Genomic DNA, 16,313 nt, shown 5'->3' with positions numbered 1-16,313 from the left:
ATGCTACTATCAGTTCCAGGGAAAGTTTTGAATAGAGTCATGTTAAACCGACTCAAAAAATGCATTAGATGAAAAGCTTCGCGACAACAAGGCTGGATTCAGTCAAAACAAATCATATGCAGATCAAATAGCAACATAACGCATTATCCTGGGTAGATCACAAGAGTTCAATTCATCACTCTATTCTGTTTTTGTCGACTTTGAAAAATCTTTTGACAGCTTAGATAGAGATGTGTTGTTGTTGTTGATGAGGCACTATGGCATTCCTGAGAAAGTTATCACCATCATCAGAAACAGTTATACAGGAATGCAGAGCAAGATAATACATGAAGGTCAACTAACAGAGGCCTTCGATATAAGAACTGGGGTAAGACAATGTTGTCTCCTTTCGCCGATGTTATTCCTCCTGGCAGTTGATTGGATCATGAGGCAAGCCACTGAAGGCAGAAGAAACGCTATCCAATGGACCATTTTCACCTAGATTGATAACCTAGACTTTGCAGATGACATTGCCTTGCTGTCCTACAACTACCAACAAATTCAGGCCAAACTAGCACAGGTTGAAAAAAGAGCAGTAGAAACAGGCCTTTTAGTCAACCACAATAAGACCAAAGTATTAAAGCCAAACACAAGGTCCCTAGCAAGTCTGATAGTTAACACCAAATCTTTATAAGAAGTTGATTTCTTTACATACCCTGGAAGCTTAGTGGATAATCTTTGCGGCTCAGATAAAGATCTAAAAATAAGAATTGGTAAATCAATAACTGCATTTAATAGGATGGGATCAATTTGGAAAGCAAGAAACATCAATCTCAGGACCAAAATACGCCTTTTCAATTCCAATGTAAAAAATATTTTAATATGGAGCTGAGACTTGGAAAACAACAAAAAAACTGCTTTAAAAACTTTAAGTCTTCATCAACAGCTGTCTTAGGCGCATCCTCAATATAAGATGGCCTGAGAAGATATCAAACCAAGATATGTGGTAAAAGACCAACCAATCCCCAGTGGATGAAGAGCTGAAAAAGAGAAAGTGGCGATGGATAGGGCACACACTGAGAAGCCAAAGAACAACATTACAAGGCAAGCACTACAGTGGAACCCACAAAGAAAGAGTGGTAAATCAGACCAAGATACACTTGGAGAAAAAACGTTGCAGCCGGGATGAAGAAAGAAGGTAACAAGTGGTATGATCTGGAGAGGCTAACAAAAACAGGACAAGGTGGAGAGATATCGTTAGTTGCCTATTCTCCACCAAGGGGCAATAGGATTAAGCAAGTTAAACATGACTATACATTGTTGGATATAAAAACCATCCTATGATCAGTACCAATTGATGTCTTATATTCTGATATCAGTACAATCTTTTTTCCAAGGGGTTTTTAAGACAGTTTTCTCACATATTTCAAACATTTTAACTGATATAGCTTGGCTATAGTTAGGGTTTTGTATCCAAGCCCGATCAGTTGGTTTACATTCGAGTAATTTTTCAAATCTTTTGAAATTTTGATTATCTTATATATCAACTGTTGCTCATATCATTTTCATTTGTATTTACCATAATGTATATCAAACTGTATTTTACATCTATTTATAGTATTGTGTACATAAAATAAAAAATGAATAAGTCCGTTGTTTACAAGCCTTGTAAGGCTACTTAGTGTTTACAGTAGCATCTCACCCATACAATATCTGCCACAGTTCGACATGTAATATGCAGGTTTCAAATGAGCAACATTGTATCCGTCACATTGCATTACAGTAACATTCCAACTGTGTTGACATTCGGTTTCATTTCCTACAACACATGCTGTCAGTGTGGCCATTTCACCATAAGTTGTAGGATACAAACCTGACAAAAATCAAATATGCATATCAACATTGCTTAGTTGGTTATAATCATATGAGAACAAATGAATATTCTTTAAATTGCTCTTACAACGGTTGATAACATTATATTTGATATTAAATAAAATCAATTTATTCGATTCTTTTTAAATCATGATTGGTTGAACATTTCTTTGTCAGATAAAATTCAAATATATATCATCAACGAATATTATATATTCACCATTCAGCCATATAGGATTAGATGAACCACACTGTCCCGGCTTTGGAGAGTTCGTTGGAATGCTCTCGTTTCCACTGAATTTGTACCATCCTTCCATGTGGATCTCCCAGTCGTAACATTCTTCATATTCTCCACTTTGCAGTGTATAATTGACAGATCTCTCAAAATGACTTGTAATTATATTGTGCCAGCGACAAGGCTCATCCCACACATACGATGGAGTGGTAGAAACCTCAGAGGAGTTTCTCGATTCTACAAACAAAAGGAAACTTCTTCAATTGATATAAAACCCTGTATTGATTGATAAAGCGCCTATACATATCGAGATCAAGCTGACTTCTAAAACTAAACAAATGTTAAATTTTATATTTTTTTCTGTTTAGTACTCGACTTTTTTATTTTTATTTTTGAAAAAGTGAATATTTGTGTATATATTCCAAGATTACGGTTAATTCAATTGTTTGATCAGAGTAATGGACATACTTGATCTTTGCCAACATTGTGGTTTTGCATTTGTCAGAAGCATTGCAAAGTTCCTTTTTTAATTTACCTGTTTTCCAAATGTTTCCTAAAATGATAGTAAAGCGTCATTGAAACACCGACAGACACTTTAGTATACTGCTGTATATATACATTCAGTCAGTAAAAGAGATAATCGTAATGGCACAATTTTGTGAAAATTATATTGTAGTAAGGGGCTGTACACACTGTTTCCTACTGAAGGTTCGACTTTCTAAATTTTCGGTTTTATTTTAAAATCGTCAAAACATCTTTGTTTAGTTGTGTTATTTTATTCAAATGATGAATGAAATATTAAATTTAGCTTTAAAAGGTACCAGGCTTATAATTGAAATGATATAAAAAGGCCAACCTAGACAGTATCTGCCACACATTCCTTTCTGTCTTAGATACATAATGTTTTTATTTCCACATTTCATAGTTGGTATGCTCCAGCTGTAAGCACAATCGGACCAATCAGTTCCTTCGCATGCTCTTAGATATACCAAACCTGTGTCATCAGTCTGTTCAATAGTTTCTGTAAATAAGACAAATATTCAAGTAATTTGCAAATTGTTACATTACCTGTATTTCGCAAATCTAGAAGAATAGCTTCTAAAATAACTACAAAATTAATAATAGCAACATCTGCAATTTAGTTTTACGCATCAGATCATGATGCACGTTCTGTAAATTAATTTCTTTGAAATCGTCCTGAAACAAAATATTTGAAAATCAAATAGTATTCGAGTTTCAACAGACAATTTAAATGGATATAGAACAGAAAATCAGCTCAGAAACTTATTTACAACAGAAGAATAGAAATCGAAATAAAATAAATAATATAAACAAAAAAAGAACAAATCAAGAGATATTATTTTCAACAATTTCCCTAGAAAAAGCAAAGTGACATTGTTCATTTGATAAATCTTACCATTTATCCAAATCGGATTATACGATCCACACTGACCAGGCGATACCGGACTTGTTGATAAGTTATAACCGCCTTCAAAATAATACCACCCTCCTGACCAATAGTTATCACAGTTGTACATGTATGAATAATCGTAGTAGTCTTGATGTCTAGTGAAGTCATAATCTATTATGCTGTAGTTTGAACAGGGGTCATTTGTGTATTCTGAAAAAAACCACAACATACGATAATGCTTGTATTACAATTATACTGCATTCATATGCAACTAAACCATACCAATGGTAAATTAATCAAGTCTTCTGTTAAAAATGAATTTATCAAATTCTATAAGGATATTTTACGCATAGGTGAAATTGAGATGATACAATAACATAGGTAAACAAATGGTAAACAATAACATGGCCGATAAAAGTCCCGATTCATAGAATGGAAGCTATGACTGTAAATAGATACTTTGTGTTCAAGCGTGCATGCACAATAAAAAGTGACTCAAACAGCGGTATACTACTGTTACTTATATTAACCAAATAAAAGTTAACAATTTTAACGTTTGGTGCAAAGGGATTTTATTTCTAACTAAGGATCTTAAACATGTATATATTTTAAAATAAAGATACGTTTCAATTCCTGTCATATCACTCGATTCGTTTATTTTCCTATTAAATATATAATTATATTGTTTGCTAGCCTTGTATAGCGCTGGAAAATTGGCATCTTTTTACATATGTTCCTTGTATTAGTGTATACAGTAACATGCTCACCCATACAATATCTGCCACAGTTCATCATGTAATATGCAGGTTTCAAATGAGCAACATTGTATCCATCACATTGCATTACAGTCACATTCCAACTGTGTTGACATTCGGTTTCATTTCCTACAACGCATGCTGTCAGTGTGGCCATTTCACCATAAGTTGTAGGATACAAACCTGACAAAAATCAAATTTGCATATCAACAATGCTTAGTTGGTTATAATTATATGAGAACAAATGAATATTCTTTAAATTGCTCTTACAACGGTTGATAACATTATATTTGATATTGATTAATATTAATTTATTCGATTTTTTTAAAATGATGATTGGTTAAACATTTCTTTGTCAGATAAAATTCAAATATATATCCTTAACAAAAATTATATATTCACCATCCAGCCATATAGGATTAGATGAACCACACTGTCCCGGCTTTGGAGAGTTCGTTGGAATGCTCTCGTTTCCACTGAATTTGTACCATCCTTCCATGTGGATCTCCCAGTCGTAACATTCTTCATATTCTCCACTTTGCAGTGTATAATTGACAGATCTCTCAAAATGACTTGTAATTATATTGTGCCAGCGACAAGGCTCATCCCACACATACGATGGAGTGGTAGAAACCTCAGAGGAGTTTCTCGATTCTACAAACAAAAGGAAACTTCTTCAATTGATATAAAACCCTGTATTGATTGATAAAGCGCCTATACATATCGAGATCAAGCTGACTTCTAAAACTAAACAAATGTTAAATTTTATATTTTTTTCTGTTTTGTACTCGACTTTTTTATTTTTATTTTTGAAAAAGTGAATATTTGTGTATATATTCCAAGATTACGGTTAATTCAATTGTTTGATCAGAGTAATGGACATACTTGATCTTTGCCAACATTGTGGTTTTGCATTTGTCAGAAGCATTGCAAAGTTCCTTTTTTAATTTACCTGTTTTCCAAATGTTTCCTAAAATGATAGTAAAGCGTCATTGAATCACCGACAGACACTTTAGTATACTGCTGTATATATACATTTAGTCAGTAAAAGAGATAATCGTAATGGCACAATTTTGTGAAAATTATATTGTAGTAAGGGGCTGTACACACTGTTTCCTACTGAAGGTTCGACTTTCTATATTTTCGGTTTTATTTTAAAATCGTCAAAATATCTTCGTTTAGTTGTGTTATTTTATTCAAATGATGAATGAAATATTAAATTTAGCTTTAAAAGGTACCAGGCTTATAATTGAAATGATATAAAAAGGCCAACCTAGACAGTATCTGCCACACATTCCTTTCTGTCTTAGATACATAATGTTTTTATTTCCACATTTCATAGTTGGTATGCTCCAGCTGTAAGCACAATCGGACCAATCAGTTCCTTCGCATGCTCTTAGATATACCAAACCTGTGTCATCAGTCTGTTCAATAGTTTCTGTAAATAAGACAAATATTCAAGTAATTTGCAAATTGTTACATTACCTGTATTTCGCAAATCTAGAAGAATAGCTTCTAAAATAACTACAAAATTAATAATAGCAACATCTGCAATTTAGTTTTACGCATCAGATCATGATGCACGTTCTGTAAATTAATTTCTTTGAAATCGTCCTGAAACAAAATATTTAAAAATTAAATAGTATTCGAGTTTCAACAGACAATTTAAATGGATATAGAACAGAAAATCAGCTCAGAAACTTATTTACAACAGAAGAATAGAAATCGAAATAAAATAAATAATATAAACAAAAAAAGAACAAATCAAGAGATATTATTTTCAACAATTTCCCTAGAAAAAGCAAAGTGACATTGTTCATTTGATAAATCTTACCATTTATCCAAATCGGATTATACGATCCACACTGACCAGGCGATACCGGACTTGTTGATAAGTTATAACCGCCTTCAAAATAATACCACCCTCCTGACCAATAGTTATCACAGTTGTACATGTATGAATAATCGTAGTAGTCTTGATGTCTAGTGAAGTCATAATCTATTATGCTGTAGTTTGAACAGGGGTCATTTGTGTATTCTGAAAAAAAAACACAACATACGATAATGCTTGTATTACAATTATACTGCATTCATATGCAACTAAACCATACCAATGGTAAATTAATCAAGTCTTCTGTTAAAAATGAATTTATCAAATTCTATAAGGATATTTTACGCATAGGTGAAATTGAGATGATACAATTACCTCATTGGTTGATATCTTTGGCGGAAGTACATGTGATACATCCTCATTCTTTCAATATCCAAGCTGTGGGAAGGTCGTGCTCCACGTGTTGTCGGCAAAGTAACTATATTCTTTAACTTTTACTTACATTTGCCTTGGTGGCAATATAGCCTTGGTGGCTTTAAGACCTTGGTGGTCATTTATATATGCCTTGGTGGCAAAAGACCTAGGTGGTCATTTATATATGCCTTGGTGGCAATAGACCTAGGTGGTCATTTTTATATGCCTTGGTGGCAATAGACCTAGGTGGTCATTTTTATGATTTTTTACATTTGCCTTGATGGCAACAATGAATTAATAATACTAGCCTTGGGGGCGTCAAGACCTTGGTGGTCATTTATATTCGCCTTGGCGGCTTCTTGATAGAACTAGATGGTAATGTTTGACCTTGGTGGCAAACTGATGTTTTGGGATTAAGACCTTAGATAGTTATTATCAACCCAGGTGGTCAGATATTTGTTATGCCGTGCGCCGGTTAAACGCAGGGCAAAGTGCTATCGCTATATAAAATATATGTGGAAGTGGGGGCTCTGGCCATTTTGGAAAATTGTAGTTGAAAGGAGAATAATAAATTGTTTATAGGGTAAATAGTTTCTTTTGTTACTTTTGACTGTGTTGTGGACTTTTTCATTTATTTTTTCCTCGTACATTCTGATAGAAATGCTATTTAAAGACTTTGTTAGAAAAGAATAGAATTATTGAGAAAGTGGAATAATTTAGTGTGACATGTCACTTGATATTCATGTTTTTTTTTTATCGGAGTGATGTGTATTGAATTATAAGGTGTCTTCGTCGAGGTCCGCGTTTAGCGGTCTGTTTGATTGTACATAGAATTGAATAGAATGTTTTTGTTTTCAGATGGTGTTACCTACAGCTTTGATAGGGTGACGAATGAAGGAGAAGTAATATGACATTGCACGATGATTCATGTCAATGAGTTTGAACAACCTTTTTAAAAGGAAAGGATTTTTTCTAATCAGAACATGGTGAGAACAAATTGCAATTGAAGTAATGTTTTGATTTCTGAAAATAGGAAAATAATGCATGGGGAAAATATTGATACTACACTAAATTATGTATGTCTGTGTTGAGAAAGGCAGAAGATACCAATATGGCACGGTACTAAAAAAAAAAAATCTGTGATGGAAGCAGCTTTATGTTCAAATGAACCTATTTAAAAGTAATGCTAATAATTTTTCCGTAATTTCATGATGTTTTCTATTGGATGTGTAATTAATTTCATTGATGTGTTGAAATATGTCACAAAAATCTTTTTGTCATGGGAGATTAAATAATGGTTGCAATATTTTTGTTTTGTTTTGTTTTATCTAAATTAATAAATAAATATAATGTTGAATGATTTTGTATACTAGTACAAATGTATACTTAAATTTAATGTATGGTTAAATTTTTTAATTTAAATTTCTTTGTCTACAGTTCGAGGGACACTGATTCCCTAGTGGTTTTCCACGTGGATTGTAGGCAAAGGGATTTTTCCTTTTCAAAGTGTGACTAATGCTGTCTTTAGTACAAATACACAATTTGTTATTGGTTAATATATTTTCAGTAGACATGTGAAGATTCGAGTGGAAATACAATTGTCAATGTTCCTGATTATGAAGTAAAGAGTGTGTTTGATCCAACAACAGTAAAGAAAGAGACAAGCCAGCATAGTTAACACTTGGAGGTTAAGTCCCTTTGCTTACAAGCTTTCCACATGCTGAAGATGTTATTAGAATAATGACAATGTTCATTTTGATATGAGTTCATTGCCTTAACTCAACTTTTAAAAGTCTGTATGTGGTCAAATTCATGAGAATTTATTGAATAATGAACGATTTATAAAGAACTGTTTACATGCATCTTTAAATGTTTAGAAGTGTTTTAAAGTAATTTTAAAAGGAATAATATTTAATAAAAGTGTTGAATTTGTTTTGAGTATTGGGAATACTATTCCTTAAGGGAAAGCCTTGCTAGTGGTATATTTTGAGATTGGCCTGCAAATATGCTGTATGGACTATAGAGTTTTCTATGCCCATAACTTAACATGAACTGGATGCAAGATTATATCAATCACTGAGGATATGTGTATTACCTCATTGGTTGATATCTTTGGCGGAAGTACATGTGATACATCCTCATTCTTTCAATATCCAAGTGGTGGTTGGTTTAAGGGCTATGTTTTGTCAGGCAATACATATTGCCTTTTTGGGTTGATGAGGTTCTTGATAATTTCCCCCCTCTCCCACCCATAAGTACCACAATGTGGATATGTTTTTATATTTATATTTCAATATTGGTTTTACATGTATGCATTTTGGGTTGATGAGCACGAGACAACATTAGAAAAACATGAGCATTACCATGGGATCATGTTGACAAAACAAACCTTCGCTTTATCGATTTTCAAGGGAAAGGTCAATTAGGGCAAGTGTGTTGGCATGTTTGTGTTTGCTTTTTCATTACAACGGTAAAAATATATTATATATCTCGGATGACAATAATGTTGATTATAATGCTTCATTTTATTAGCTCCAGAGTAGTTTTATAACTGAAAAACAACTGTGCACTATATCCAGTGAGCTCTTCTGCATTGCATTGTGCATGGTAGTCCACATTTTGGTTTCTGAAACGTTTAGATATTATCTTGTATTCGGTTCTTTCCTCTAGAGTTTTCTATGCCCATAACTTAACATGAACTGGATGCAAGATTATATCAATCACTGAGGATATGTGTATAACATAGGTAAACAAATGGTAAACAATAACATGGCCGATAAAAGTCCCGATTCATAGAATGGAAGCTATGACTGTAAATAGATACTTTGTGTTCAAGCGTGCATGCACAATAAAAAGTGACTCAAACAGCGGTATACTACTGTTACTTATATTAACCAAATAAAAGTTAACAATTTTAACGTTTGGTGCAAAGGGATTTTATTTCTAACTAAGGATCTTAAACATGTATATATTTTAAAATAAAGATACGTTTCAATTCCTGTCATATCACTCGATTCGTTAATTTTCCTATTAAATATATAATTATATTGTTTGCTAGCCTTGTATAGCGCTGGAAAATTGGCATCTTTTTACATATGTTCCTTGTATTAGTGTTTACAGTAACATGCTCACCCATACAATATCTGCCACAGTTCATCATGTAATATGCAGGTTTCAAATGAGCAACATTGTATCCATCACATTGCATTACAGTCACATTCCAACTGTGTTGACATTCGGTTTCATTTCCTACAACGCATGCTGTCAGTGTGGCCATTTCACCATAAGTTGTAGGATACAAACCTGACAAAAATCAAATTTGCATATCAACAATGCTTAGTTGGTTATAATTATATGAGAACAAATGAATATTCTTTAAATTGCTCTTACAACGGTTGATAACATTATATTTGATATTGATTAATATCAATTTATTCGATTTTTTTAAAATGATGATTGGTTAAACATTTCTTTGTCAGATAAAATTCAAATATATATCCTTAACAAAAATTATATATTCACCATCCAGCCATATAGGATTAGATGAACCACACTGTCCCGGCTTTGGAGAGTTCGTTGGAATGCTCTCGTTTCCACTGAATTTGTACCATCCTTCCATGTGGATCTCCCAGTCGTAACATTCTTCATATTCTCCACTTTGCAGTGTATAATTGACAGATCTCTCAAAATGACTTGTAATTATATTGTGCCAGCGACAAGGCTCATCCCACACATACGATGGAGTGGTAGAAACCTCAGAGGAGTTTCTCGATTCTACAAACAAAAGGAAACTTCTTCAATTGATATAAAAACCTGTATTGATTGATAAAGCGCCTATACATATCGAGATCAAGCTGACTTCTAAAACTAAACAAATGTTAAATTTTATATTTTTTTCTGTTTAGTACTCGACTTTTTTATTTTTATTTTTGAAAAAGTGAATATTTGTGTATATATTACAAGATTACGGTTAATTCAATTGTTTGATCAGAGTAATGGACATACTTGATCTTTGCCAACATTGTGGTTTTGCATTTGTCAGAAGCATTGCAAAGTTCCTTTTTTAATTTACCAGTTTTCCAAATGTTTCCTAAAATGATAGTAAAGCGTCATTGAAACACTGACAGACACTTTAGTATACCGCTGTATATATACATTCAGTCAGTAAAAGAGATAATCGTAATGGCACAATTTTGTGAAAATTATATTGTAGTAAGGGGCTGTACACACTGTTTCCTACTGAAGGTTCGACTTTCTAAATTTTCGGTTTTACTTTAAAATCGTCAAAACATCTTCGTTTAGTTGTGTTATTTTATTCAAATGATGAATGCAATATTAAATTTAGCTTTAAAAGGTACCAGGCTTATAATTGAAATGATATAAAAAGGCCAACCTAGACAGTATCTGCCACACATTCCTTTCTGTCTTAGATACATAATGTTTTTATTTCCACATTTCATAGTTGGTATGCTCCAGCTGTAAGCACAATCGGACCAATCAGTTCCTTCGCATGCTCTTAGATATACCAAACCTGTGTCATCAGTCTGTTCAATAGTTTCTGTAAATAAGACAAATATTCAAGTAATTTGCAAATTGTTACATTACCTGTATTTCACAAATATAGAAGAATAGCTTCTAAAATAACTACAAAATTAATAATAGCAACATCTGCAATTTAGTTTTACGCATCAGATCATGATGCACGTTCTGTAAATTAATTTCTTTGAAATCGTGCTGAAACAAAATATTTGAAAATCAAATAGTATTCGAGTTTCAACAGACAATTTAAATGGATATAGAACAGAAAATCAGCTCAGAAACTTATTTACAACAGAAGAATAGAAATCGAAATAAAATAAATAATATAAACAAAAAACATAACAAATCAAGAGATATTATTTTCAACAATTTCCCTAGAAAAAGCAAAGTGACATTGTTCATTTGATAAATCTTACCATTTATCCAAATCGGATTATACGATCCACACTGACCAGGCGATACCGGACTTGTTGATAAGTTATAATCGCCTTCAAAATAATACCACCCTCCTGACCAATAGTTATCACAGTTGTACATGTATGAATAATCGTAGTAGTCTTGATGTCTAGTGAAGTCATAATCTATTATGCTGTAGTTTGAACAGGGGTCATTTGTGTATTCTGAAAAAAAACCACAACATACGATAATGCTTGTATTACAATTATACTGCATTCGTATGCAACTAAACCATAACAATGGTAAATTAATCAAGTCTTCTGTTAAAAATGAATTTATCAAAATCTATAAGGATATTTTACGCATAGGTGAAATTGAGATGATACAATAACATAGGTAAACAAATGGCAAACAATAACATGGCCAATAAAAGTCCCGATTCATAGAATGGAAGCTATGACTGTAAATAGATACTTTGTGTTTAAGCGTGCATGCACAATAAAAAGTGACACAAACAGCGGTATACTACTGTTACTTATATTAACCAATAAAAGTTAACAATTTTAACGTTTGGTGCAAAGGGATTTTATTTCTAACTAAGGATCTTAAACATGTATATATTTTAAAATAAAAATACGTTTCAATTCCTGTCATATCACTCGATTCGTTAATTTTCCTATTAAATATATAATTATATTGTTTGCTAGCCTTGTATAGCGCTGGAAAATTGGCATCTTTTTACATATGTTCCTTGTATTAGTGTTTACAGTAACATGCTCACCCATACAATATCTGCCACAGTTCATCATGTAATATGCAGGTTTCAAATGAGCAACATTGTATCCATCACATTGCATTACAGTCACATTCCAACTGTGTTGACATTCGGTTTCATTTCCTACAACGCATGCTGTCAGTGTGGCCATTTCACCATAAGTTGTAGGATACAAACCTGACAAAAATCAAATTTGCATATCAACATTGCTTAGTTGGTTATAATTATATGAGAACAAATGAATATTCTTTAAATTGCTCTTACAACATTGATAACATTATATTTGATATTGATTAATATCAATTTATTCGATTTTTTTAAAATGATGATTGGTTAAACATTTCTTTGTCAGATAAAATTCAAATATATATCCTTAACAAAAATTATATATTCACCATCCAGCCATATAGGATTAGATGAACCACACTGTCCCGGCTTTGGAGAGTTCGTTGGAATGCTCTCGTTTCCACTGAATTTGTACCATCCTTCCATGTGGATCTCCCAGTCGTAACATTCTTCATATTCTCCACTTTGCAGTGTATAATTGACAGATCTCTCAAAATGACTTGTAATTATATTGTGCCAGCGACAAGGCTCATCCCACACATACGATGGAGTGGTAGAAACCTCAGAGGAGTTTCTCGATTCTACAAACAAAAGGAAACTTCTTCAATTGATATAAAACCCTGTATTGATTGATAAAGCGCCTATACATATCGAGATCAAGCTGACTTCTAAAACTAAACAAATGTTAAATTTTATATTTTTTTCTGTTTTGTACTCGACTTTTTTATTTTTATTTTTGAAAAAGTGAATATTTGTGTATATATTCCAAGATTACGGTTAATTCAATTGTTTGATCAGAGTAATGGACATACTTGATCTTTGCCAACATTGTGGTTTTGCATTTGTCAGAAGCATTGCAAAGTTCCTTTTTTAATTTACCTGTTTTCCAAATGTTTCCTAAAATCATAGTAATTGTCATTGAAACACCGACAGACACTTTAGTATACCGCTGTATATATACATTCAGTCAGTAAAAGAGATAATCGTAATGGCACAATTTTGTGAAAATTATATTGTAGTAAGGGGCTGTACACACTGTTTCCTACTGAAGGTTCGACTCTCTAAATTTTCGGTTTTATTTTAAAATCGTCTAACATCTTCGTTTAGTTGTGTTATTTTATTCAAATGATGAATGAAATATTAAATTTAGCTGTAAAAGGTACCAGGCTTATAATTGAAATGATGTAAAAAGGCCAACCTAGACAGTATCTGCCACACATTCCTTTCTGTCTTAGATACATAATGTTTTTATTTCCACATTTCATAGTTGGTATGCTCCAGCTGTAAGCACAATCGGACCAATCAGTTCCTTCGCATGCTCTTAGATATACCAAACCTGTGTCATCAGTCTGTTCAATAGTTTCTGTAAATAAGACAAATATTCAAGTAATTTGCAAATTGTTACATTACCTGTATTTCACAAATCTAGAAGAATAGCTTCTAAAATAACTACAAAATTAATAATAGCAACATCTGCAATTTAGTTTTACGCATCAGATCATGATGCACGTTCTGTAAATTAATTTCTTTGAAATCGTGCTGAAACAAAATATTTGAAAATCAAATAGTATTCGAGTTTCAACAGACAATTTAAATGGATATAGAACAGAAAATCAGCTCAGAAACTTATTTACTACAGAAGAATAGAAATCGAAATAAAATAAATAATATAAACAAAAAAATAACAAATCAAGAGATATTATTTTCAACAATTTCCCTAGAAAAAGCAAAGTGACATTGTTCATTTGATAAATCTTACCATTTATCCAAATCGGATTATACGATCCACACTGACCAGGCGATACCGGACTTGTTGATAAGTTATAACCGCCTTCAAAATAATACCACCCTCCTGACCAAAAGTTATCACAGTTGTACATGTATGAATAATCGTAGTAGTCTTGATGTCTAGTGAAGTCATAATCTATTATGCTGTAGTTTGAACAGGGGTCATTTGTGTATTCTGAAAAAACACACAACATACGATAATGCTTGTATTACAATTATACTGCATTCATATGCAACTAAACCATACCAATGGTAAATTAATCAAGTCTTCTGTTAAAAATGAATTTATCAAAATCTATAAGGATATTTTACGCATAGGTGAAATTGAGATGATACAATAACATAGGTAAACAAATGGTAAACAATAACATGGCCGATAAAAGTCCCAATTCATAGAATGGAAGCTATGACTGTAAATAGATACTTTGTGTTCAAGTGTGCATGCACAATAAAAAGTGACTCAAACAGCGGTATACTACTGTTACTTATATTAACCAAATAAAAGTTAACAATTTTAATGTTTGGTGCAAAGGGATTTTATTTCTAACTAAGGATCTTAAACATGTATATATTTTAAAATAAAGATACGTTTCAATTCCTGTCATATCACTCGATTCGTTAATTTTCCTATTAAATATATAATTATATTGTTTGCTAGCCTTGTATAGCGCTGGAAAATTGGCATCTTTTTACATATGTTCCTTGTATTAGTGTTTACAGTAACATGCTCACCCATACAATATCTGCCACAGTTCATCATGTAATATGCAGGTTTCAAATGAGCAACATTGTATCCATCACATTGCATTACAGGCACATTCCAACTGTGTTGACATTCGGTTTCATTTCCTACAACGCATGCTGTCAGTGTGGCCATTTCACCATAAGTTGTAGGATACAAACCTGACAAAAATCAAATTTGCATATCAACATTGCTTAGTTGGTTATAATTATATGAGAACAAATGAATATTCTTTAAATTGCTCTTACAACGGTTGATAACATTATATTTGATATTGATTAATATCAATTTATTCGATTTTTTTAAAATGATGATTGGTTAAACATTTCTTTGTCAGATAAAATTCAAATATATATCCTTAACAAAAATTATATATTCACCATCCAGCCATATAGGATTAGATGAACCACACTGTCCCGGCTTTGGAGAGTTCGTTGGAATTCTCTCGTTTCCACTGAATTTGTACCATCCTTCCATGTGGATCTCCCAGTCGTAACATTCTTCATATTCTCCACTTTGCAGTGTATAATTGACAGATCTCTCAAAATGACTTGTAATTATATTGTGCCAGCGACAAGGCTCATCCCACACATACGATGGAGTGGTAGAAACCTCAGAGGAGTTTCTCGATTCTACAAACAAAAGGAAACTTCTTCAATTGATATAAAACCCTGTATTGATTGATAAAGCGCCTATACATATCGAGATCAAGCTGACTTCTAAAACTAAACAAATGTTAAATTTTATATTTTTTTCTGTTTTGTACTCGACTTTTTTATTTTTATTTTTGAAAAAGTGAATATTTGTGTATATATTCCAAGATTACGGTTAATTCAATTGTTTGGTCAGAGTTATGGACATACTTGATCTTTGCCAACATTGTGGTTTTGCATTTGTCAGAAGCATTGCAAAGTTCCTTTTTTAATTTACCAGTTTTACAAATGTTTCCTAAAATGATAGTAATTGTCATTGAAACACCGACAGACACTTTAGTATACTGCTGTATATATACATTCAGTCAGTAAAAGAGATAATCGTAATGGAACAATTTGTGAAAATTGTGTTGTAGTAAGGGGCTGTACACACTGTTTCCTACTGAGGGTTCGACTTTCTAAATTTTCGGTTTTATTTTAAAATCGTCAAAACATCTTCTTTTAGTTGCGTTATTTTTTTCAAATGATGAATGAAATATAGATTCAGTTTTAAAAGGTACCAGGCTTATAATTGAAATTATATGAAAAGGCCAACCTAGACAGTATCTGCCACACATTCCTTTCTGTCTTAGATACATAATGTTTTTATTTCCACATTTCATAGTTGGTACGCTCCAGCTGTAAGCACAATCGGACCAATCATTTCCTTCACATGCTCTTAGATATACCAAACCTGTGTCATCAGTCTGTTCAATAGTTTCTGTAAATAAGACAAATATTCAAGTAATTTGCAAATTTTTACATTACCTGTATTTCACAAATCTAGAAGAATAGCTTCTAAAATAACTACAAAATTA

At 32.4% G+C, this 16,313-nt stretch overlaps 2 protein-coding genes across 2 annotated transcripts in view; both read right to left on the bottom strand.

Moving 5' to 3' along the window:
* The window catches only part of LOC139490618 (uncharacterized), a 32,937-nt gene extending 31,090 nt beyond the window's left edge, over positions 1-1,847 (bottom strand). The window contains exon 1 of the mRNA XM_071277511.1: positions 1,682-1,847. Coding sequence (XP_071133612.1) covers positions 1,682-1,826 — 145 coding nt within the window. The 5' untranslated portion in view covers positions 1,827-1,847. The remainder of the gene's footprint in view (positions 1-1,681) is intronic.
* A 177-nt stretch (positions 1,848-2,024) lies between these two features.
* LOC139492634 (uncharacterized) overlaps positions 2,025-16,313 on the bottom strand; it is a 68,044-nt gene continuing 53,755 nt past the window's right edge. The window contains exons 57-75 of the mRNA XM_071280787.1: positions 16,052-16,216; positions 15,184-15,435; positions 14,794-14,964; positions 14,033-14,236; positions 13,472-13,636; positions 12,603-12,854; positions 12,214-12,384; positions 11,453-11,656; positions 10,891-11,055; positions 10,020-10,271; positions 9,557-9,800; positions 7,366-7,445; positions 6,087-6,290; positions 5,526-5,690; positions 4,655-4,906; positions 4,265-4,435; positions 3,504-3,707; positions 2,943-3,107; positions 2,025-2,323 (exon numbers count right to left, since the gene is read on the bottom strand). Coding sequence (XP_071136888.1) covers positions 2,025-2,323; positions 2,943-3,107; positions 3,504-3,707; positions 4,265-4,435; positions 4,655-4,906; positions 5,526-5,690; positions 6,087-6,290; positions 7,366-7,445; positions 9,557-9,800; positions 10,020-10,271; positions 10,891-11,055; positions 11,453-11,656; positions 12,214-12,384; positions 12,603-12,854; positions 13,472-13,636; positions 14,033-14,236; positions 14,794-14,964; positions 15,184-15,435; positions 16,052-16,216 — 3,785 coding nt within the window. The remainder of the gene's footprint in view (positions 2,324-2,942; positions 3,108-3,503; positions 3,708-4,264; positions 4,436-4,654; positions 4,907-5,525; positions 5,691-6,086; positions 6,291-7,365; positions 7,446-9,556; positions 9,801-10,019; positions 10,272-10,890; positions 11,056-11,452; positions 11,657-12,213; positions 12,385-12,602; positions 12,855-13,471; positions 13,637-14,032; positions 14,237-14,793; positions 14,965-15,183; positions 15,436-16,051; positions 16,217-16,313) is intronic.

This window comes from Mytilus edulis, chromosome 10 (assembly GCF_963676685.1).
Source record: "Mytilus edulis chromosome 10, xbMytEdul2.2, whole genome shotgun sequence".
NCBI classification, from domain to species: domain Eukaryota; kingdom Metazoa; phylum Mollusca; class Bivalvia; order Mytilida; family Mytilidae; genus Mytilus; species Mytilus edulis.
The sequence above is the reverse complement of the archived record's forward strand: the minus strand, read 5'-3'. Positions and strand labels throughout refer to the sequence as shown.